At 39.3% G+C, this 22,891-nt stretch overlaps 3 protein-coding genes across 3 annotated transcripts; 1 reads left to right on the top strand and 2 right to left on the bottom strand.

The window, feature by feature from the left end:
• Positions 1-693: 693 nt before the first annotated feature.
• Positions 694-4,298, bottom strand: LOC131281690 (protein yellow). Its single transcript, XM_058311038.1, has 4 exons — positions 3,960-4,298; positions 2,074-2,180; positions 1,755-2,008; positions 694-1,660 (listed from the first exon to the last, which is right to left on the bottom strand). The coding sequence occupies exons 1-4, from the start codon at positions 4,187-4,189 to the stop codon at positions 983-985; spliced, it is 1,269 nt and encodes a 422-aa protein (XP_058167021.1). The 5' UTR covers positions 4,190-4,298; the 3' UTR covers positions 694-982.
• Positions 4,299-9,105: 4,807 nt separating this feature from the next.
• LOC131293650 (gamma-aminobutyric acid type B receptor subunit 1) lies at positions 9,106-13,276 on the bottom strand. The gene is made up of 15 exons (XM_058321725.1): positions 13,220-13,276; positions 12,899-13,138; positions 12,685-12,819; positions 12,436-12,606; positions 12,144-12,360; positions 11,867-12,032; positions 11,541-11,790; positions 11,316-11,465; positions 11,109-11,251; positions 10,919-11,042; positions 10,720-10,836; positions 10,444-10,651; positions 9,705-9,961; positions 9,486-9,623; positions 9,106-9,403 (listed from the first exon to the last, which is right to left on the bottom strand). Exons 1-15 carry the CDS (start codon positions 13,274-13,276, stop codon positions 9,257-9,259), a joined length of 2,520 nt encoding a protein of 839 aa, XP_058177708.1. The 3' UTR covers positions 9,106-9,256.
• A 3,615-nt stretch (positions 13,277-16,891) lies between these two features.
• Positions 16,892-20,068, top strand: LOC131293766 (DNA mismatch repair protein spellchecker 1). The gene is made up of 6 exons (XM_058321830.1): positions 16,892-17,003; positions 17,065-17,114; positions 17,186-17,716; positions 17,792-18,063; positions 18,153-19,791; positions 19,861-20,068. Exons 1-6 carry the CDS (start codon positions 16,967-16,969, stop codon positions 20,041-20,043), a joined length of 2,712 nt encoding a protein of 903 aa, XP_058177813.1. The 5' UTR covers positions 16,892-16,966; the 3' UTR covers positions 20,044-20,068.
• The last annotated feature ends 2,823 nt before the right edge of the window (positions 20,069-22,891 follow it).

Here is a 22,891-nt window from a genome sequence, read left to right as displayed (position 1 = left end):
AAATAATAATAACAATCAAATCAAATTATCGAACATCACCAAAGGTTTATTCAAACAATTGAGCGGTAACCCTTTATACACTTTTGCATACACCTTGATAAATCTCGAATTCGAATTTGGTAATGCCGAATATCGAATCTCGAACGTAAATCTCGAACGTTCGGATCTCGGAATAGCTCTTTTAATTTAATCAATTTTTTAGAATCCTGCATATGCAATTCGAATCTTTAGAATCCGTCAAATGGGATTCAAATCTTTTGAATCCGTCTAGGGATCGAATCTTCAAGTCTTCCAAATCCCGATTCTGCCAACACTTATTTCAATTGGTTGATGATGTACGCATAATAACGTGCAATTTCACAAATCAACATAAAATGCTAAATGCCCATAACCACAATAATGGTGGAATAATAAGTATTTTACGACGATATTCCCTAAAAATAATAAGCTTGACAAAAACGCTCAATTGAACTAGCCCTTACGAGCATTTTAGGAGTCAAGTCTACTCTTGATCAATTCGTATGAAACAATCAGTAAAATGTACAGACTCATACTTTTTGTTGAAATTAGTAAGTTTATTTTCATTCTTTCGACAATAATAACATGATGTGTGCCCACGGGACGATAATTTTATTTGTTATTGCCTGCTTCCAATTTAACTGAGTCAATAAATCCTCCTGTCTCTTGAAGTCCTGTGGCTTCGTAAATCCTCTTCACTAAAAAATTCTCCCGCTTTGAATCCTCACGCACTGGAAGACCTTGAGGAGGTATTGAAAAAAATCGATATTGTTTCTCTCATCTTGATGTTGATTCAAATCAATTTCGTTTTGTTGTATGATGTCAATGAAATTGAAGAACTGTTAATGATATACGTCAGTTTAATTAATATTAAGGAGAAAAGATGTTGGTCAAAATTAAATGGAACTGCAAACTGATAGCGATCCATCCATAATCCAAGGAATCTTTGGAATATGATAACAGTTTAACTATCACAAGGTGTTCCCTTGATCATTTCACGGGTCTCACCCACCAAAATTCGATAGTTGTATTGTCCTTCGTCGAGGCTGGTGAAGATGAACATTGGCAATCGATCGGACAGCACCCATAGCATACCCTCGGTGTCAACCTTCAAATCGTTGGGAAACACCAGTGCATCGCTATCGGAATCGACCAGTCCCTGAGTGTCGGTGTTCAACGTCATGCCGGTATTCCAGCATCCAACACCATCCTTGTTAACCTGGGTGTAGAAAATGACACCCGTTTCCGGATCGTAGAATTCAGCTGATGACTGTGAGTTGGGTCCACGATCCCCGAGCAGTTTATAGTCGTAGTACGCCTGAGGACTTTGGGCGTAAGATTCGTTCTTCAGCACTGCATTGGATACCATAAACTCCTTGGTGCTAGAGAAAGCATGGAAATAGACCGGCCTCGTACCATCGTTCAATCGCTTGCCAACTGCCATTCCGAACACTCCGTCCGTCCACTGGAAGTTTACTCCACCAATGTTGTAGTCACCGGCAAGTGGATCAAAATGAAAGAAATTATGCTTAATGCGCCATGATCGGTCTTCGGCAAACGAATAAACGATCACAGCATAGCTTCCAAGGTCCGGTATGTACGCGAAGGCATTGTCACAGTCTCCACGCTCGGTGTCCACTATCTAGAAATGGTGTTATGAAATGATACGAACATTCAAGACAAACAATATACAATATATGATAGAATACTTTTATAGCACCTCGAGACTTACTTACCACATTAGCAAAAAATGAGTCCTCTTTTAACAAAGTACTATTGAAATAATGCCGCCGTATGAGTTTGTCAGTATACAAATCGAACAGCACTAAAGATGGGGGAGCGTACTGGACGGCATCTCCCAAAATATCAGCTAGCCCTGTGTCCATCACCCATAGACGATCGCATTCGTCGGCCCGCACTCGGAACGTCGAAATGATGGAAGCATTATTCTTGAGGTACTTCGAGTCTTCATCTGACATCGTGTGGTGATCTGGAAAGTAGCGAATACAGAACATTAGGAAGTTTGAATCAGCTTCTTTAAACTATTCTTCTTACCAGTCGGAAGTTGATTTTCCTCCCAGCTTGGATATGGCCGTAAATCTGGACTAATTTCGTCGGATACGTTGACATATGTCAGAGAGGCCGCCACTCCTGATTTCCATCTGTAAAGATAAAGTTGTAGGTGGATGTTTAAAAATCAGCTCATGAACGCTGGAACTCACCGGCTTCACGACGAGCGTTCGAATCCCAACCGAAAAATATTCTCCCCTGTACGAAAGGACTGATTATCCAGGTATAGTAATAGAAAAAGTCTAGTAAATCCTTAAAGTTTAGGCATGACCAAGACATTCGTTACTCAAAGAAGAAGTGGATGTTATTAAAATTTCATGATCAATTATATAAATTTTTTTTTGTACAGGTAATTTAATTTAGCTTTTTTTAATTTAGTTGCGTAAAGCGCACTTTTTAAATCTACATGATCAAATCGTTTTTACCATTAAAGACAAAATATAATTTAAACACCATTCGATTCTAATGTCTTTTATTCCCGATAACATGTTGTTCTAGGTTTCTTTGTTGAATAATGTGTTTTAAAAATTGCTTCTTACTTATTTTTTATAATGTGTGAACTAAGCAATGTTATACATTCCATATGCAAAAATTCGTTTCCATTGCTTTTTTAAGACAACCTGATTTGTGTTATACAACCTTAGCCACCGAGCAAAAAAATCTTCTTCCTAGGATTCCCAACTTAAAAACAAAACTACAAAACTGATTTCAATATCTTGTAATCTAGTACGTAATATCTGACAATATTGACTGTTGCTTTAACCGAGTAAAAATGTCTGTTACCGCTATCTGAGCCTTCAAAGGTTAATAATGAAAGTAAACTGAAAAATGAATCTCAATAATAAGGTTCATCATGCTCTTGTGCATGTGCTTGCATGCCTTAACTAAAATACGCGGCAAACAAAAATTTTAAATTTTTTTTCCTATTTGACCTTACTTATACGAGTTCCCACCCAATTAAACAACTTCTTTAAAGTTTGAGGTCCTTTGCGCGTGGAGGTTGAAAGGAGATCGTGACCGTGAATTTATGCAAACCATGAACAGCGCTATGATCCACTTATGCATCATCTCTTGCCACCAACGTGTTGGTTATTGGATTTGTGTATCACTGTCTCGCGCAGGGCTGAATGCAAAATGGAAGACACGAGGGAAATGTTGTAGTACAGGTGAATGTACGCCGCAAGAAGAAGGGGCTCCCAACGTGCAGACATAATAGTTTCAGTTCGTTGCTATTTTTCATCACGCTAACTTCTCTGAGGTGTGTGAGTTGATTCAAGGACAGCTTCTTTCGCTCTTATGCAGGGGAGAGCTTCTAGATTCTTTAAAGCTATTCCTTAAACGAGTAGTTACTAACAGTGATTACTGATTTAACTTTCGTGAAGTAGTTACTTTCTCTTTCGTCACTCCACACTCACTCTTATATTGATAGATGTTAAATTAAGAAACATGGTAAATGTATGTGCTTATTATATTTTTCTGCAACTGGTTGGTTAAGAGTTTGCTTTGAGCTAAACGTGGACCAGCGATTCTCAACTATTGTGTATTGTATTGTGCATAAAAATTACTAGCAATACAGGCATTTTGATTTGACAATGACTTCTTAATTCTATATACTTCATCAGGCAAATATAATAAGTGTGTCATCACATTTTTTCTACTAGTTACCACTTTAAATAATGTAATCATAATTTTAAACTTCAAATAAATGCAGCAAATAGCAAAATAGAATACTTTCATTTTAATATGCTTTAGTTCTCACTACATCGTGAATTATACCTATATTGATAAAAACTTTCAAAAATGTACAGTAATAAGTGAAATTTTGAGCATCGCTGGGTAACGGCTACACACTTCTGTACGATGATGGTTACCTTGGTACAGTAATGAACAACTTGTCCCGCCAGCGTTCCAGTCCCAGCGGTAAATTGTTATGGACGATATAGTTTCCCGATCGTAAGGCCTCCTGTTTGGTTTCCTCCGATGGCCAAGCGTACGACACTTCACGCCATTTGAATTTTTCTTTCAACTTCACAGCTTCGACCACTGTTTGGAACGGCACCGCCAATAGAATGCAGATTAGGCTCTGGATAAAGTACTTCATGTCGAACCACTGCCGCACCTCGTTCTACACTACCCGAAACAACACTTTAGATGTTTAGCAAAACTGTCTCGACGGAACAATCACGACTTCAGCACGTCCGCTTGGTTACGCGCTCGCCTACCAACTGATACTGAAATGATCTGGACGGTCCACTGACCAAACGCACTCTGTACTCTAGGGGAAGGGCTAGCTCGTAACGGTTAAAAAAAAACCCAACAATCTAACACAGGGGTGTCAAACGAGCAACGTGCCTGCAACTACTTTGGGACAATACATGAAGAAAAATTATTCGCATGGTTTTGTTTTCCATTGGGATTGCAAAATTATGACTCTTTGCATGTCTATTCATTGCGCCGCTTCGTGGTGGATTTATCTGCTATATTTTATGCACATACTTCATAGCGATGTGTGCAAATAACAATTAATAAAAAACAACTGATGTCGTTCTGAGTGTTTAAAAACCAATCGAAAACATTAAAAAAATCGCTCGGATTTGTTGTTTCTGAATTTCTACTTATCGGAGGGTACATACACAAGCTAGAACACATAGTATAAGAAGAAGAAGAAGAAGAGAAGAAATCAGGAAACATTTACGGACGAATGCTCAATTTTTTTTTTATTTGTCGAAGAAAACGAAAAAGCATAACAGAGGCGTGCTGAATTCATTATTAAAGTTCGGCACCGCTACGAGATACATCATCAAGCAAATTATGTGAATATGATACGAGAATTACGACAAACGGAAGTGACAAAACTGAAAGGACAGTTAAGGAAGTAGCAGTAAGCATGCAATGATGCTGTTGTTAAAGCGAGCTCAGTTCAGTTAAGCATATCGACCGATGGTATTCCGGCAATGTCTTCCGGCATTCGAAATCTTTTACTTTTTTTTACGAAATATGGTTGATCTCATTCGGGGAAAAGGACTATAAATCACCGCCAGGTTAATAAGTTTTTTCGAGAAAATTATATTCCACATTAACTTCCGTATCAGCATATCATTTGAGTGTGTAGCGCTAAAAATGTATTACCAAATATAGATGCTTTGGTTCAAGAACAGCGCTATCAATATACAGGGTCAATTAAATAGTTGTAAACCCATTCTTCATTTTGGACCGCATACCTGTTTTTGGAAAAAAATGCGACCCGCGTCATCAAACGAGTTTGACATCGCTGACCTACCCGATCGTTAACACCGACGATCGTGAAACCGGCTACAAATGTGGTAGTTACACTAAACAGTTCGCGATCTTGTTCAATGCTATTCGAACCGGTTTTTTTTTTGCGTGATTTTTTCTCTCAAATTTCCGCCACTCTCTTTCGTTTCATCTCGTCATTTCTGTTTATTATTTGGCCACTCTGTCAGATTCAGAGGCCCGATCAGTGATTTTTTATCATGATATGAGATACCTAGAAAATGTTAAAAAAAAACGATAATCCATAAAGAGCTTGAGCGATAGCAATACTATCGTTTTAAGACATAGGAGTGAAAAAATAACCAATTACTAGGAAATAACTCAATCTGAAGATATTCGAATAAAGTGGTTTTTTGACATAGTTCCACTGTACAATTTTGATATGAAACTCAAACTGTTGTGAATGGAATTTAAACACAATAGTCTCTAGATAGATAAAATAGGATAGCGACGAATATGAAGTATGTTTTACTTATTATGTTTTATTAAACTCGTAGCGGATTACAATTGAGCATTAAGAAAAATACAGAGCCTATTATAGTATTTTAATACATTTTCCGTTCAGTTTGATTAAAGTGTTATAGGTAGCACCACAAATAACACGAAATTGAATAAAATGTGTAAAACGGTAATCTTAAAATAGTCAAGATGTACACAAGTAATATCCCACCGATGACGATCGATGAGCAACATTCTAATGAAGTTTTTGTACGAGTTACATAAGATACGCTATTGACTAGGCCACCGATCACGATCTTTTAAATTACAATTTTACATTCTTTCTCTTTCTGGCGTTCAGTTTCTTCTCATGCCTGTCCCGATTAACTTGCACGAAAGGAGAAGAAAAAGGGAAAATCAAACAGACAAGCTGTATTTCTGCTCACCCACTAACGATCACAGTACGCGATCGAACTTCGATCAAAAGATGAACACTTCAAGCCAGATCTTCGTCTACCGATCCTACTTTATGCTCAATTAACGAGGGCAGCATAGCGACTCCCGGCAAATGTAAGTGCTCAATGATCGTCGAATGATTTGCGCGGATTGTTAATCGGTCAGTGGCATCGGCAACAGAAGCAGTCGAAGATCTTTCGATGGAAGATGCAATCGTCCGAGCGAATGGGAGTGTGGAGAGTGTGGGGTAGTACGTAACAATGGGTACATGACCTTTTCTCAACGGTTTTGCTCCTCTTACAATTATGTAAATCCGAGTTCTGTAGGCTCGTTCAACAATCGGTTGAACTGACATTGCAAGTACCGGAATGGTCGGAAAAGAAGATGATCTAACCTCATGATTTCATAACGAAATCAAACCCACGATTTGGAATTAGGTGTTAGAATAAATAGAAGGCTGATTTTTGTTTGTTGACCATTCTATTCTAACGGTGACACAGCTCCGAGAGTTTCTGGTTATACGGTTCACATTTACGTTTGGATGCACACAAACAAACGGAAAAGGGGGTCAATGTGGAAACGCTCAGCTAGCCCAACTGATATTAAATACGTTAAAGAACAGACACAGCGAGCACAACCAGTTTTAAGCATCAACGCTTTCCGCTTGTGGGCACATTTATGGATTGTTCTTTTCAGATTTTCATCGTTACGTAATATAGATCGGACTTTAAATCGTGTGTTTTGGGATAGAGGAAGGGAAAGTATTTTTCAAAATAGAAAATAATGGACAGAGCATCCAACGAATCACGAATAGTGTACCTCCCGATTGTTAGAGATACTACTATATAACGCAAAAAAAGTCAACAATGAAGTTGAATAATACATTTTAAAAAATTGTAACGGACACAATATTTTATTTGTTTTGCTTGTTTCTGTTGGATTTTTAAAATATTAGATTTTGAGTTAAAAAGTGTACATTCTCAAAAACATACGCTAGACACAAACTGCATGACTATGATATCTAGATAATATCATTTTTATAGGCCAAAACTAGGATACGTGTATCCAAATCCCGTCCACAAACTTTTAAATTCTTCAATAATTTTTTGGTGTTTTTGAATTCTTTTATTTACAACCATTTTTTAAATTTTTCATTTGTAAAGGACAATCAGAATGCAAACGTAATTTGTGTTAGAGGTTCGGAAGTCAAGTATTCACTACGCATATGATCCCTTGTTGGATAGTAAATGAAAAATTGAACGGAAAATAAGGTGATATCATGATACAATATATTCTCATTGCCCATAAATGGAGCAGAGAGATTTATTAAACTGTATATATGGACAGTGAACCAGTTGTAGATAGAATTAAACTGTAGCATGTATAAGTTATCGACATTTTTAGCTGGGCATCTTAAAGTATCTATAAGGGTACACTTATCTACAATACGGAAGCGCAGGAACTTTTTAAAAAATCATTTAGGATAATCATGAAGATGTTACTACGCGTGGTTGTGAAGGTTGGCGAGATAATTGTTCTATGCATGCACAAACAAGCTTTCAATTACACGATGTGGTTTCCATCTGACTTCGTGCTTTGATATTGCTGAGGTCAAACAAGAAAGGGGAAAATAAGAAAAAGCATTCCCGGACGTCTTAGCTGACGAACGTTCACTTTTGTGTATCCTCTTGCACAATATCCTGCGATCGACCGTGCATTTAAATAAGCTGGGGACTCCCGTTTACCTTTCCGTGCCAACAACAATCCAACATCCAATAAATCGTAGTCTTTGAATTAGCAATTAAACAATTATATCATTCAATTTTGCAAAATAAACATTGTTTTATCAATCTTTTTTTAATGTTTGATGGGTGAAATTATTCTGATTTCGTTTAGTAAGGGTTTAGCAAGGTTTGGACACCTCTTCCTCAAAAGGTTCGCAAATCTTGATTCCAAACACGTTTCCATGAACACTCGTGTAGACGGATTGAAACTCATACGTGTGAATGCTAAAACAAAAGATAGAACAAAACGATAATAAAACTTGTCTTGCCAATGGATGCTAACTACCTAATTTGCTTATTGGAAGTCCCTTCTAACCGGTTTTTGGTAAGGGGTTTTGCATAGTATTTATCGTTTGTTCGACGGCTCGGTCAAAAAATCCCGGTCTAGTGAATATTCTCGTTGAATAAACAACCAGATGGACCAACAACAAACTTAAATGCTTCCTTGAGAAGCAGACTTGAAGTATTATACTATTCCATCGTCATCTATTAAGATAATGAATGTTTCGTAAGAAGTCTGCAATGTGAGATTTCTTTTATTTATTGGTCCTGTCATTACAAGTCTCATACAAAAGCTATGTTTAGATTCAAATAACCATATCTTCATCAAATCATATAATTATAGTCCTGGGTCACGATAGATATCATAAGCGTTTTAATTTTTATCGACCGTTCTGGTAAGCGGCTGAACGCAGAAGAATCTTGAGAGGCTAATCTAAAGATGCAAAAGAAAATTACTTACCCACAACTTATTTTAAGTTCTCCTCACGTAATCCGTGCTTTTTGTCACCGGCATCAGTATTCTCAGGAGTGGAGGTTAGCATGGTGTCTGGATTTATTCGTCTGCTCAAAGACCTTACCAAGTGTCTTTCTAATTAGAATCGGAGTCATGTACATACAGTACTTTTGCTCGGTCAAATAAACACATCCCCCAGTCTAGCTTATACTTAAAATAATCACTTTATTGATGAATGGAACTGAAAGCTAATGTCAAATATAATTATTTTCCGCTCGTTCTCTGCTATGTTATATCTATAAACTATCGATGCATCTGTTTACCAACCTTTTTACTTCGATTTACTAACATTCAATAGCTAGGTTCAATTGTATATATTGATTTCTATCAATGCTTGTGAGTGTAGCAAGATTGTTATTTGTAGTTTCCGCTCAACCGGACACTCTGGAGCTGCCTCGTTTTACTTTTGAGCTAGGGTGGTTGATGTAGATCGATTAAACTGAACACCGCCGACAGAATTGCCATTCACCGGTTCGTTGAACGGTTGACCGTTCTTCGACTCACGTTCCGTTAATCGTTGTTTGAGCAATCGTATTTTATCTTCTTTCTAAAAACGAGTAAATAACAACGGTTTAATATTGCAATTCATTTCATTGACGCAACATCTTACGAAGTCCCATGTTTCTTACTTGAGCGATCAATTTCTGCAGGTCATCGTTTTCCGATATTAGCTTCTGGTAGCGCTCTTCGTCCTCCTTGGAAATTCCCGTGTCGTTACTGAACTTTGATTCGGCCTTATCTTTCGGATGTCGCAGAACTTCTATCACCTATAGTGAACGACCATGCGGCCAATTAAGACATTTGCTTAGTTAGGCCTGGTTCTGGCTATCTAGCATAAATTATCCTACCTTTGGTACGAAAATCAGAAGCATGCTGAGAAAACAGCAAAATATTACAGCAAGCGCCACGAAAGCGAACGAAGCGTCCTGCTGTGACGCGATCACCATGGCGACCGGAGCGGTGATCAAGCACAGGACTACGACGTTATAAATACTCATGCCCACGTAACGGGAATCGTTGATCTGTTTCACTTTCAAAGAGCGCGTTTCGTATGCCAAAAACAGTCCAAATACAAGAATCAATCCTTTGAATCCATAAATAACGCCTAGCGAGAAGATAGATCGTTATCATTAGTATCAGTTGCATATAAATGTTTTCATCGTTAAACCTATCAAATAATTTTTTGTAAAAAAGTAACAAACTTTGCAAACAACTTTTTAAAAGCATTTAATTAGATAAGCCACGAATTGCGTTGCTTTACTATTAAAAATCGATGGGATCGAATCCCAGCCGAGAACGGACACTCGCATGTTCGAGACGACTGACTATTCTCGTATGGGGATGAGACATACTGACTACAGTTTTATAGATTTTGACCTACCGCTGAGAACTATTAGAAATCAGCACAGGTACAGATCATGTAATAATAAATAAATAAATAAATAAATAAATAAATAAATAAATAAATAAATAAAAAAATAAATAAATAAATAAATAAATAAATAAATAAATAAATAAATAAATAAATAAATAAATAAATAAATAAAAAAATAAATACATAAATAAATGGTATGAAAAGGGACTTACCTAACCAAACCGAATTATTGTGACTTTCACAATGCTCAAGTTCTGGCCGTATCTTCACATCGTCGTTCGATGAAATTGGATCTTCCAAAGGAAATGTTTCAAGGCGACGCTGTAGAGGGTCCTGCATCTGCCACGTCAAAAGTATTATCAAATCCACCGTGAGCAATCCGGAGACCATCGTATAGAGTTTCCACGGTTCGACTTTTTTCTGCAATGCATGCATTATGTAGTACCAATGATTTTGAAGGATTTCTTTTTCAATTATGCTTTAATTACCTTAGGATCCGTTTTTGTTTTCGTTGTAAAACGGTGCACACGCCATACTTTGCTGAACATGGCACCGTAAGCAAGTGTAAAACCAGTTGAAAGAATCCATGCCCTAGCTTGGCATACCTTCATGAAGAAATATAGACAACGAAAAAAGGAAATGTAGCTAAATGCACTACGCTGAGCTATCTTACATTGAGCCCAGTACCTTAGGGTAATTTTCTGCTGTAATAAATTGGCCGTCAATACCAAGTAATATCACGGATACAAGACAAATGATAACTCCAAACAACATGATTGTGTTGCAAACCGGATGGGACGTTTGTATCACTCTGTAATTTTCAATAAGAGAGAAAAAAATAATTTTAAGATGTGCGTGGAATGATCCATTTGCTTACCTCCGATGTCTATGCCAAATATTGAAAATGATGAGTGCAATGGCCACCACTATTCCGAAACATGATATCGTGCTCATGCAGATGAACAACGGTAACGAAACCGTCCTAAGGACACGCCTCACGATGGTTCGATCCTGAGGAACCTGCAAGGGAAAAATGCCATTCAATCACAACCGGCAAAAGTTCCCGGTAATCGGTCAACAGTACCTTCTCGCCATCCCATTTCTCTTTGTTGAACCAGGTGAGATTGTCCGCCTGCGTATCGTAGTATCCCAGCTTGTAGTATTGACCATCGATCATCTGTTCAATCTGGGTCAGCGCGATACGATCACCTTGCGAGCTGAAGGCAACAACACCCTACGATCGAAATGTTTTCAATAAAGATATTAATCATGGCATTAGTTCCCCGGTCGTCACAAATTTCATGCTTACCGATACGCCCAGAAACTGTGTCGAGTTCATCGCAGCGTAGATTGCGTTAGCCGTCTCCTTATCAGTGTAGGTAAAATCCTTCAGATTTTTGCCAGAGTTTTGTTCTGTAAAGCGCTGCATCGTCTTGTTGAAGGCCAATGCAACACTCCACACGGCATCATACGCAAGCGGGGCCTCCTGGTACCCTTCCGGATAACGATTGTGGCTTATGTCGTACCCTTCGACTATTAAGGCGGCATTGAGACGTTTTCTAGAAGAGTGAAGAAAAGGTTACAAAACAAGAATTGAAAGTCAACCTCATTTTGCCAGCCACCTCCCCAACGCACCGAAAATCTTCTGACGACATTCCTGATATGGTTTTCTGATTGTTCTGGTTCCACATCAATGCTTCAGTTGTGAGATGGCCTTCAGCGGCGATCTTCATCTGTTCCTTGGTACAAGAAATATTTTCGTTCTTCAAATTAACTTCATACCAGTTATCCTCGTACCAACCTGTAAGGTAAGGAATGAAATCCACCACATTACAAAATTCATACAAGATAGTTCAAGGAAAGCATGCTATAAATGTTATGCATCGATCTAAGAATAGTCAATTTTACGTACCAATAAAGAACCACACGTACGCCCTCCCGTACAACTGTTGCTTGTACATTTCGCAGAGTACCCGGCGCGCTGCCACTACGTAAAATAATCCGACTATGATTCGTGCATCCTGGCGCCGTAAATTGCGGACGGCATCGGTCGGATCGGAAAGAAACGATTGTCTTGTTACTATTTCAATGCCAGCATCTTTGCAGCGCGTCTCGAGATCTTCCACGGTCTGAAACCAAAATTAGACTGTTAGCATCCTTCAACATTATGGTACGGGAGGAACAGATGTGTAGATGCATAGTACCGATATGAAAACTTCTTCTGCTTGCTGCAATATGGCAACTCTCGACCAACCAAACTTTTGCATGAGTTTGATTCTGGTTGGATTATGCACCGTAGCTGATGGATGCGTTCTGAACAGCGTTGGAAAACGACTTCGATCGGAAAGCGCAGGGCTCGATGCTCCATAGCACAGCTGAAATGTGCAACAAGCGAAAATGGTGACACGGTGTGACTAAAGAGTTAGAAGCGGATTTTCAGTACGGATACGAACCACAACCAAATTCCACATCTTGGCGGCCTCTGCAACAGTTGTACATACGGTACTGCATCCAGCCAGCAGCATTAACTTTTGGGGCGAGTTGTAGAGAAGATTGTACATAACGCTAGCACCCAGCCCGGGTTCACACTTTGGTTGTCGAAACAAAAAAGAATTAGAGGTCTTTGTAAATTCAACAGTTCATCATAAACTTAAAGCCGTTAATCACCTCGCTATCGTTGCTGTGAAGTGTGAGGTTGAATCCAGGCAACAGGTCAGGATTCTCGTTCACGTCTTGCAGGGCCAGCTTGGCTGCCGGCATGCATGCTTGCCCACCCTGCCAGCCCCCTTTGCCTGCTATCGGGAAAATTCCACCAATGTGCAACTGGTTTGCCCCATTCACGCTACCGACAAACAGCACAACAATCAACAGATAGCAAGCGGTTCGATATCTCCGGCCATCTGGCAGCTAGTGTCCATAGTACATAGTACAAAAGACAAACATTTAAAGTTTACTTTCCACGGTACATGCTTTCAACGTTCTACTCACTCGTTCACTGATAACACCTAAAACTCCTGAATGATTCTCCTGCTCTCCCAGCTTCATTTTGCTTTTCGATACCTCCAGGTTTCTTGTAAAATGGTAATCGATTTTTGTTGCTTGCTTTTTCGTCACGAATGTATGGTACTACATCAATCTTCCATCGTTTTTGTTCATGGAAGCCTTCAAAATCGGCTTGTACATCTAAGAAATTATAAAATACACAAACAGAGAACATAAAATAATTTATGGCATTTAATTTTCATTTTCTTCATTTCTGTATTTAGATACAAGATTGCGGAAAAGAATAAATAAGAAAAATTAAAAGTGAATAAATCCATTCCAAAAACCACTTTACTTGTTGCTGAAGAGATCCTGCCCTATTATTTCACTGAAACATCATTCATTCATTAATATTGAAGATGGGCAATGTTCACACGCTAATGCTCTCTGAAAATCAGTGCCAATTCTTGAACAGCAAGACACGCGAGATAAATGTATACTTGAAGTGAAGTTTCGTAACGAGAATTCACCTACGCATGGCATTATGTTACGCGGGAGTAAAACCTTGAAACCGCCTGTGTTTCCTAGTGGTCATTGGTATTTTAGCTGTCCTGAAATTCGTCAATCATCTCAACGATCAGACCGAGAAAAGGTGGAACCTTTTACATAATCTCTCAAGAAAATATCACTTCCCTGTTCACCTGGCAGGATATGGGGATACTTCTATCTCATTAGCACTTCTTCATAGTATCTGTCAGCAGAGATTTTCACTTTGATCTCATTGACTATAGGCGTAACTTTTCCCAAATTTATCGCATCTGGCACGGCGCACTAAACCAAATAAAATATCCAGCGTTTACCTCCGATCTAGGTTTACGGATTTGTATCAAGGGAAGATAAAATACTTGGCAAATTTAGCACCGAATCAAAAACATGGGGCAATCCTATCGAGTTCGATTTTCATGCCTCATACTGGTAAGAGCAACTAATCATACTGTTGGTGAAAGGATTCTTATTATCCTTGTAAAATACCTTCTTGCCTATGAGCAGTTCTGTCTCGTTCCTACAAGTAAAGAATTTTGTGCGCATGTGCTACAATCGTTCCTTTGAAATGGTTTTACTATTGCGTCCAAACCTGTGATTGTGCGGGTTTCACAGTCGTACGGTTATCTTTTCTTATCCATTCAACAATTTTCCAATTTATTATGTTTTACGTACAAATTTATTATGTACGTTGAAGTAATCGCTAAATATTATAATTCACTATTATATAACCGATTTTTTTTAAATAAAAACGAAAAAAAATCCGACGAAATTTTAAAAATCAAGGTAAGATCAAAAGTTGATCATCACCCAAGGTTAGTTCTAACAGCGGTGAGATCAATAGCTTCGGGTCATTTGATATGATACAGTTGGTCCCCGCAGTACGCTATACTCGATATACAGTAGATATCCGACATACGCGGATTCGGAGATACGCCCCAGCGAACGGTTTTGCTCGAATCAGTTCATTTTACAGGCGAGGGGTAGGGAGAATCCCATCTCCACGACCCTCTACTGTGGACAAGATCGAGATAGCTGCTATTGATGCTATGCCCTGACTCTTTCTTCCTCATTGGGTCATGCATTTGCTGTTAACGCGGAATAAAAACCGGTTGATGGTGTTCGTGAAGTGGAAGGCATATGCATTGTATGCGTGTTTAGGATTCTCTTTCAATGCTTTCTGCTGTGTGCAAAAAGAGCATGCCTCAAATGTGCTATCTCTTTCACTCTTATAGGACCTGTGTTTGTTTGTATGTGTTATGATTTTTATTCTATGTTATTGGCACAGCTGATTGCTGAGCAATGTAGCGGTCTCCAGATTTACAAGCGTTCGAAATTGGTAGCAATCGCTGCACGGTTCAGTTTGTTTCAATAATGTGAATGGCCATTATTAACCAAAGGCTTTGGCTCACTTCTTTGAACCGAAATCCGATGGACCTTTACTCATGCTGACACGTGCATAGAGCGCTTAACGACATGATTGCGGTTGATGCGTTAATGTGATGACACATTGCTATCATATTTCAATCCATTGCGATTCATTAATTTTCAATCGTTATTTTAATAATGTTCTTTCATTTATTCAATTCCATAGTAAAACGTACGAAAAAAAAGTAGAAGAAGATGTAAAAGGACAAATAAGGAAATTACTTAGTTTCATGCATGCAATTTCATTCCATTACCTAGACGGAATTTCATTCCGCAATCAAAACAATCCCCATGCATGCTTCGAACACATACACCATTCATATCTGATATATCTGTCACCTCTGACTCAACGTTGTGTGCGTGTAATCTGACCCGCCGTTAAGCGGATATCGGGGGGTCCGAAAGAAAACGGCAATAAACTGCTCGATATTCAGTGTACCGCCGTTCGCTGGGAGCCTATACTAGGAGTTAAGAGATTGAGTTATTGTGTACATGTATCATAGGCTATTCAAACTTTTACTTTGTCCATTAATATGAATGCAATGCAAGCGTATTCAAACAACATAAATTGGAACAAACGAAATAAAAAGCGTAAGTTATGCAAATGTGTAATTCACATATTTATTCGTGTGGTTGTACATCTCAAGAATTTAAATCGATGTAATAAACTAGAGTTGTGTAAATCGGATTCAGATTCATGAATCTGAATGAATCTCTGCCTTATAAGGGATTCATGAATCTTTCGCCGCGAGATTCATGAATCCCAAAGACACACCAAATGATGTAAAGTCACCAACCAAAAGTCGGTTGAGGGACCACCTTTTTTTTTTTTTTTTTTTGGTCTCATTGTCCACGCCTATGACAGAATCGGGGAGATTCATGACAGAACCATGAAAGATTCATGAAGATTCATTAAGGTTTCGAAAAATTCATTAAGCTTTGAATATTCGAATCCGCAAAGATTCATGAATCCATCTGAATGAATCTTAGGTAAAAGATTCATATGAATGAATCTCGCCAAAAGATTCATTAAGCACAACACTATAATAAACCCAATCTACTGTCAAATTTTGAAAACTGCCCCAGCGAACGGCGGTACACTGAATATCAAGCAGTTTCTGCCTTTTTCTTTCGGACCCCCCGATATCCGCTTAACGGGGGGTCGGATTACACGCACACAACGTTGAGTCAGAGGTGACACGCACACCAAGCGTGCCAGAAAAAAATAAATAATGAATTGCTATGGGCTGAAATACGGTAGTAATGCGTCTTCACATTCACATTCATTCAATGCATTCTACGTGAAACAAACCCCGCTAAGCGATTTCGAGCAATCGTCTCAAAAACGTCCTAAAATGAAATAAACATCGAGCAGTTTTGTATGGTAAGTATTACGAGGTAGTACAACTGTTCGTAAACGTACTACATTTGTTTCACCCTTATACAAACAAGAAGGATGTTTGTTCGCGCGCAGGACGTTTTCAGAACGATATTTCGAGCTGACTTGCGGTTTACACACCGTTTTTGCTTAACCTGTTAGCAAAACGACAGAGCCGAAAATAATATAGACCCAAAGTGGTTATTATCCAGGTGGGTGCATCCCGAGAACCCACCATGCATAGACCTACATCTTCCATGGGCCTTGACGTCTAAAAGAATTGACAGCAAACTGCCATTGATTTCGGCGCCATTCTGAATGTTTACGTACTTCAGCTAGCTGGCGGCACCAAGTGTACCATCGTCGAATAGTTGCGTTAATTTCAAGTTATTTTTTCGTTCACAATGTCTAGCTTAAAACCACTACAATGCCTAAATCTGGGTACACATTATGAGATGCTATTGTTGTTGAATCATTAATCAATTCATCTTTTTTATTGCAGACAAACCACAGCAAAAAGCGTTCATTGAATTCTACAAATCACTTGGAGAAGTAAGTACAACATCCGCAACATAGCTGAAAGTCACGAACAATCTTGTATCTTTTTCGGTTGTTTTTTGCAGAAACCCGCGACAACTATTAGGTTGTTTGATCGTATAGACTACTACAGCTGCCACGGTGAAGATGCAGCTTTCGTCGCAAAGCTGCTTTTCAAGTCCACCAATTTTGTTAAAATAATGGAATCGGACGGCCAACAATTGGCATATGTTTCGTTGAGCAAGAACAATTTTGAGGCTCTGATTCGGGAACTACTGCTGGTTCGGAACTACCGCGTCGATGTTTACACAAAATCTTCGCAGAAAAAGTTGGGCAATGAGTGGACGGTCGAATTTAAGGGCTCGCCGGGTAATCTGGCCCATTTCGAAGACGTTCTGTTCAACAGCAACAATGATATGATTAGCGGATCGGCCCTGATTGCGCTGCAAGTTCGGCAAGAGTCAAAGAACCGTACGATCGGATTGGGCTTCATCGACGTAAACGAGCGTCGAATGGCAGTGGTGGAGTTTGTCGATGACGACTTCTACACCGAGCTTGAGGCTTTGATCGTCATACTGGGACCAAAAGAATGCCTTCTTCCTAGTGTATCGGCAGAGGTAGGTTGCATTCAATGGTAAATATTCGCTACAACTTATTAAATTAACTTATATCTTTTCTTGTTCTGCTTAAAGTACGAGCGTATTCAACAGCTAATGAACAGAAACAATGTAATCGTAACACTTCGTAAAAAGAAGGAATTCGCTCTCAGCAAAGAGGATATAATAGACGGTCTCAACAAATTGCTACGCTTTCGCAAAGGTCAGCAGCAAAACGCAAATACCATTCCTGAAACGTCAAAAACTATCGCTCTACAAGGACTAGGGGCAACGATAAATTATCTCGAACTTGTCCAGGAACCCGGTAACCACGGACATTACCAATTGAGTTTGCTGAATGCCAAACGGTAGGTGTTGTAGATGATTAGTCTAAGGAAGCTTCCGATCCCGTAACATTTTAAATCAAAGTTAACACATTTTAAACCATATTCCATAGATACGTTCACTTGGACGCAGCTGCCGTTTCCGCTTTGAATCTGTTTCCCAAACCCGGTACTCCGATTTCTTCAAACGCTTTCCGTTGGCATAGCGTTTTGGGGGTTCTGGATCGGTGTCGCACTCCGCAGGGTCATCGCTTGATGGCTCAATGGATAAAGCAACCATTGCGTGATTACGAAATAATCAAGGACCGACACGATATCGTCGAATGTTTTGTGAATGATTCGTCGGTCCGTGCCGAGCTGTACAATAACCACTTGAACAAACTGCCCGACATATTGCTAGCTCTAAAGCGGCTACTTCGCCGTAAGGCGTCATTACAGGATATTTTTCGCCTGTATCAGGTGGTCCTGCGGATGCCGAAGATATTATCGTTGCTCGATTCACTTTCCAGTAATGTGGCCGTGCGTAATATTCTATACGATCCCATCAAAGACATTTTGGGCGATCTAAAGCTTTTTAAATCCATGGTTGAGCAAATTATCGACCTAGAGGCTGTTGAGCGTGGCGAATATATGGTAAAAGCTACGTTCGACAGCCAGTTGGAGGAGCGAAAGGAGGAAATGGACGCAGTCGAGGGTAAAATGAAACGTCATCTGTCGTCCGTGGCAAGCGATATCGGATTAGAGGCGGGTTCCTCCATAAAGCTAGAATTTGTCAGTCACCATGGGTTCCATTTTCGGATTACGGTCAAGGATGAAACATTGATACGCAAAAACAATCGCTACCGAATTCTTGATGCCGTGAAAGGAGGCGTACGTTTCACGACGGACAGTTTGAGTGATATGAGTGAAAACTTTTCGGAACTTAAGGAAGCTTACGAAGAGCAACAGCAAACAATCGTAGCGGAAGTAGTCCGCGTGGCTGCCGGATACGTCGAGCCATGGACGATGCTGAACAATCAAATTGCACAGTTGGATTGCTTGGTTAGCTTTGCCGTCAGCGCCGTATCCGCTCCGATTCCGTACGTTCGACCCACAATGCACCGGGATGGCCGGAGTGTGCTGAAACTATCTCAGATTCGGCATCCATGCCTGGAGCTGCAGGAAGATGTCAACTTTATAGCTAACGATGTCATGTTCGATGAGCAGGATTCAACCATGTATATCATAACTGGTCCGAACATGGGCGGCAAAAGCACGTACATTCGTTCGGTTGGCGTGGCAGTGTTGATGGCTCACGTAGGCGCCTTTGTAGCATGCGACAAAGCGGAGATTTCCATCATGGACTCCATTCTCGGTCGGGTCGGAGCGGACGATAATCTCAGCAAAGGACTCAGTACGTTCATGGTGGAAATGGTTGAAACTGCCGGAATAGTCCGGGGTGCTACCAACAAATCTCTTGTCATCATCGACGAGCTGGGCAGGGGAACGTCGACCTACGAAGGCTGTGGCATAGCATGGTCAATCGCAGAATGGCTGGCAAAGGAAAGTAAATGTTTTACCCTGTTCGCCACACACTTCCAGGAGATAACAGATCTGGCAACGTACGTTCCCAATGCGAAGAATTCTCACATGGAAGCAATAGTTGATGGCGAGCGTTTGACGCTTTTATATCAGGTCAAACCGGGCATCATGGAAAAAAGCTTCGGTATACAGGTGGCCAAACTGGCCAACTTCCCACCGGCGGTTGTAGAGGTAAAGAATTGAACCAATACTTTCAAATGATAATGCTCACTGAGTGTATTAATGGTCTTGTATTTACAGCTCGCCCAGAAATTTTACAACGAATGTGAGGATCATCAGAGTAATTTAAAGCAAAAGAACGACTGCGAAGGATTGTCCACACTAAAGAAATGCTTCGATGAAATCGATCAGTTTGACGCTGAAAAAGACTCTTATTCTCTGTCTCCTGAGATACTGGAAAGCGTAAGAGCGCTGCTCGCATAAAAATCACATGAAATCGAACATTTTAGTAAATACAGTTTTTTTCGGGATTTTCCAAATCGAACTGCTCAAATTCGTCAATCTATGTTTAATTGAAGTCCCTTAACCGTACTCTGACCGCCATAACAACAGAGAGAGGAGAGGTGGGATTTCAAACAATTTAGTTTGTAAAACTTTTGTTTAAACTTAATGCTAAGCTAAGGAATACGATGGACTTTTTTCGCATCAAATAAATCGCAGTTTTGCAAATTCAATTTTTCTTAAATAGGCTTTTTCTATTTATTTATTTATTTCCTAATTGCATGGCACACGCAGGGGCCTATTGATGTGGGTTTGCTTCACATTGGGATATAACACCCTGCAACACACTGCTGTTGTGAGTGTTGATCCTTTAAATTGATTCCATTACCGACCATTTGTCCTGGTGAATATATTAGATACCATTGGTGAATATATTATATGATTGTTGAACATTGATAAGTTTGAACTTTTAACAGAATTTAGTCAATCAAGCATTTTGTTTTGTCCTGAGCCCATTTGTATTATTTTTGTCACTTGTTTTGATTCTAGCGAATTTAAGTCAGTAAAACATCTCATCGAAGTTGTAACGGTTATATTCTATTGTATTATTTTTTATGAAACAAAACGCATCTGGTCCGTCAGGTTAATGAGAAGTGTACGTATTATAACGTATGTCAACGGTCTTTGTTTTCTGAACTTCGTATACGAAAGGTAATGTAGCTTGTAACTCGTAGCTGATGTACTAAAAAAGAAAACTTGACTAGGAATCTAAGACTTGAGAAAGAAAACTTCAAGAAAAAATATTTCCTGAAAGAGTCTCACTATGTTCAAAATTACTGGCTGCAGGCCAATCAGGTGCCGGAATATTCCAGATAACGATAGAAAACATCGACGACTGCAAAGCATCCCTCCATCATGATTGAGTCGGTTTTTTGGAAGCATTTTTTTTAACTAAAAGGGCAATGTCTTTTATTATCATGGGTGTTTTTTTTAGCAAAATTTAACCTCTTTAGGCCCAGTTTAATGCCAAAATCCTTCATTTTTTGATGAAATGAATATATTTTGATCCATACAATACTAGCTGATTAACCCGATTTTATCCGGGTAGAAATAAATTCCCAACTGAAGAGTGTTTGCATTCAGTATCAGTTTTCCAGTTGGACCAAAAAAATTCTTCACTCAAACTGTGACCATTCGATTTAGTTACCCCAAATTGTTCGAAAATGATACCCATATTGCATTGAAACCATTGTTTAGCAAAGAGATAGGATGGGGGCTACCTTACCCCTTCGGCCAAATGGATGAAATATTCTCACTTGTTGGCTATATGTTAAAATAGTATGTGGTCCAATTTTTGTAAGAACCCATTTCATAATTAACGAATTATTATTATTTTTCATAATTGTAATCGATAGGTGTTCGAAAGGGGGATAGGGAAGGAGGGCATTAGAAAGAATAAAAAATTAGCTTTATTCCAGCCAAGTTTGGTTCAGATAGACTTAGTAGATTTTGCATAGCATACATGTGATAAGAATTAACGCTTTTCATTTTGAGGATTGCTATAATTTTGCTGAAGAGGAGGAGGGTAGAGGGAGTCTGAGGTAAGATTGAACATTAAGAGTAAGACCATTCGATTTAGAGACCAAAAATAATTCGAAATTAATACCCATATTGCATTTATACCATTTTCGGGGTATGGAGTAGTATGAGAGCCCCCCTTTCTCCTTCCCTTAGAAAGATGAAATTTTATATCATGCTATGTTCCTGTGTGAGCAGTATGTGTACCAATTTTTGTGAAAATCCATTCAATAATCGTTGAGTTATAATTGTTTTTCATTAATTTTAGAGGGTAGGTGTTCGGGAGGGGTAGGGAGGTATGGGGATATCAACAAACGAAGTTCAGATCATTCAACCATGGAAAATTAGCTACCTTCCTGGCAAGTTTGGTGGAAATCGGCCCGGTAGATTTGGTGTGATGCGATCACATACATACATCTTCTTCTTCTTCTTGGCGTAACGACCATCTTGGTCATGCCTGCCCGTTAAGGGCTTACGAGACTTGTTTCCCTGTTGTACGTGGATAGTCAGTCCTCTCGTACCGGGGAGGGTCCGGTCTCGCTTGGGATTCGCACCCACGCCGTCGAGGTGTTGAGCCCCGGCGCTCATGGGCCGATTTTCTAACCGGCTCTACCGCTCGGCTGTCGCGGACCCCGCACATACATACATATATATACATATATATACAGACAACGGTGACTTTTATATATTAGACTAGCTGATTAACCCGATTTCATCCGGGTAGAAAGCCAATTCCAAACGAAAGAGTGTGTCCATTCAGTATCTTGAGTTTTACAATGTTAAGAATGTTGGACGTTTCACACTTGAAAATTGGCTTTCTGCATGTTTGGTGTAAATTGATTATATCGATTTTGTGTGATCGAGAATATTGTAGGAGAAGAAAGAAGAAATCTGAGATGAGATTGAGCACTCAAACTGTGACCATTCGATTTAGTGATCCCAAAAACTACGAAAATGATACCCATATTGCATTTTAACCCTTGTTGGGCTAAGGGGTAGGATGGAAGGAATTTAAATCGATGTAATAAACCCAATCTACTGTCAAATTTTGAAAACCGCGTATGTCGGATATCTACTGTATATACAGACAACGGTGACTTTTATATATTAGATTACCTTTCGAAAAAAAAACATTCATGGGGCATAAAGCATAAACGAAGTTAGATTTTACATTCGAACTCCGTGTGAATATATTTCAAGTGAACTGAAAAACAGGACTGATCCGTTTCGGAAGTAGCAAGGAAGGAAGGAA

This window comes from Anopheles ziemanni, chromosome 2 (genome assembly GCF_943734765.1).
Source record: "Anopheles ziemanni chromosome 2, idAnoZiCoDA_A2_x.2, whole genome shotgun sequence".
NCBI classification, from domain to species: Eukaryota; Metazoa; Arthropoda; class Insecta; order Diptera; family Culicidae; genus Anopheles; species Anopheles ziemanni.
This window is presented reverse-complemented; position numbering and strand designations above follow the sequence as displayed.

Coding starts and splice junctions, on each gene's coding strand:
- LOC131281690 (XM_058311038.1), bottom strand. CDS start 4,189: ATGAAGTACTTTATCCAGAGCCTAATCTGCATTCTATTGGCGGTGCCG. Junction 2,181..3,959: donor TTGTTCATTACTGTACCAAG/GTAACCATCATC, acceptor TTATCTTTACAG/ATGGAAATCAGGAGTGGCGG. Junction 2,009..2,073: donor GGAAAATCAACTTCCGACTG/GTAAGAAGAATA, acceptor GCTACTTTCCAG/ATCACCACACGATGTCAGAT.
- LOC131293650 (XM_058321725.1), bottom strand. CDS start 13,276: ATGAAGCTGGGAGAGCAGGAGAATCATTCAGGAGTTTTAGGTGTTATC. Junction 12,361..12,435: donor CAGAAGAAGTTTTCATATCG/GTACTATGCATC, acceptor TTTTGGTTTCAG/ACCGTGGAAGATCTCGAGAC. Junction 9,404..9,485: donor TGCAGAAATTGATCGCTCAA/GTAAGAAACATG, acceptor ACTCGTTTTTAG/AAAGAAGATAAAATACGATT.
- LOC131293766 (XM_058321830.1), top strand. CDS start 16,967: ATGTCTAGCTTAAAACCACTACAATGCCTAAATCTGG. Junction 17,115..17,185: donor TCTACAAATCACTTGGAGAA/GTAAGTACAACA, acceptor TGTTTTTTGCAG/AAACCCGCGACAACTATTAG. Junction 19,792..19,860: donor TCCCACCGGCGGTTGTAGAG/GTAAAGAATTGA, acceptor TTGTATTTACAG/CTCGCCCAGAAATTTTACAA.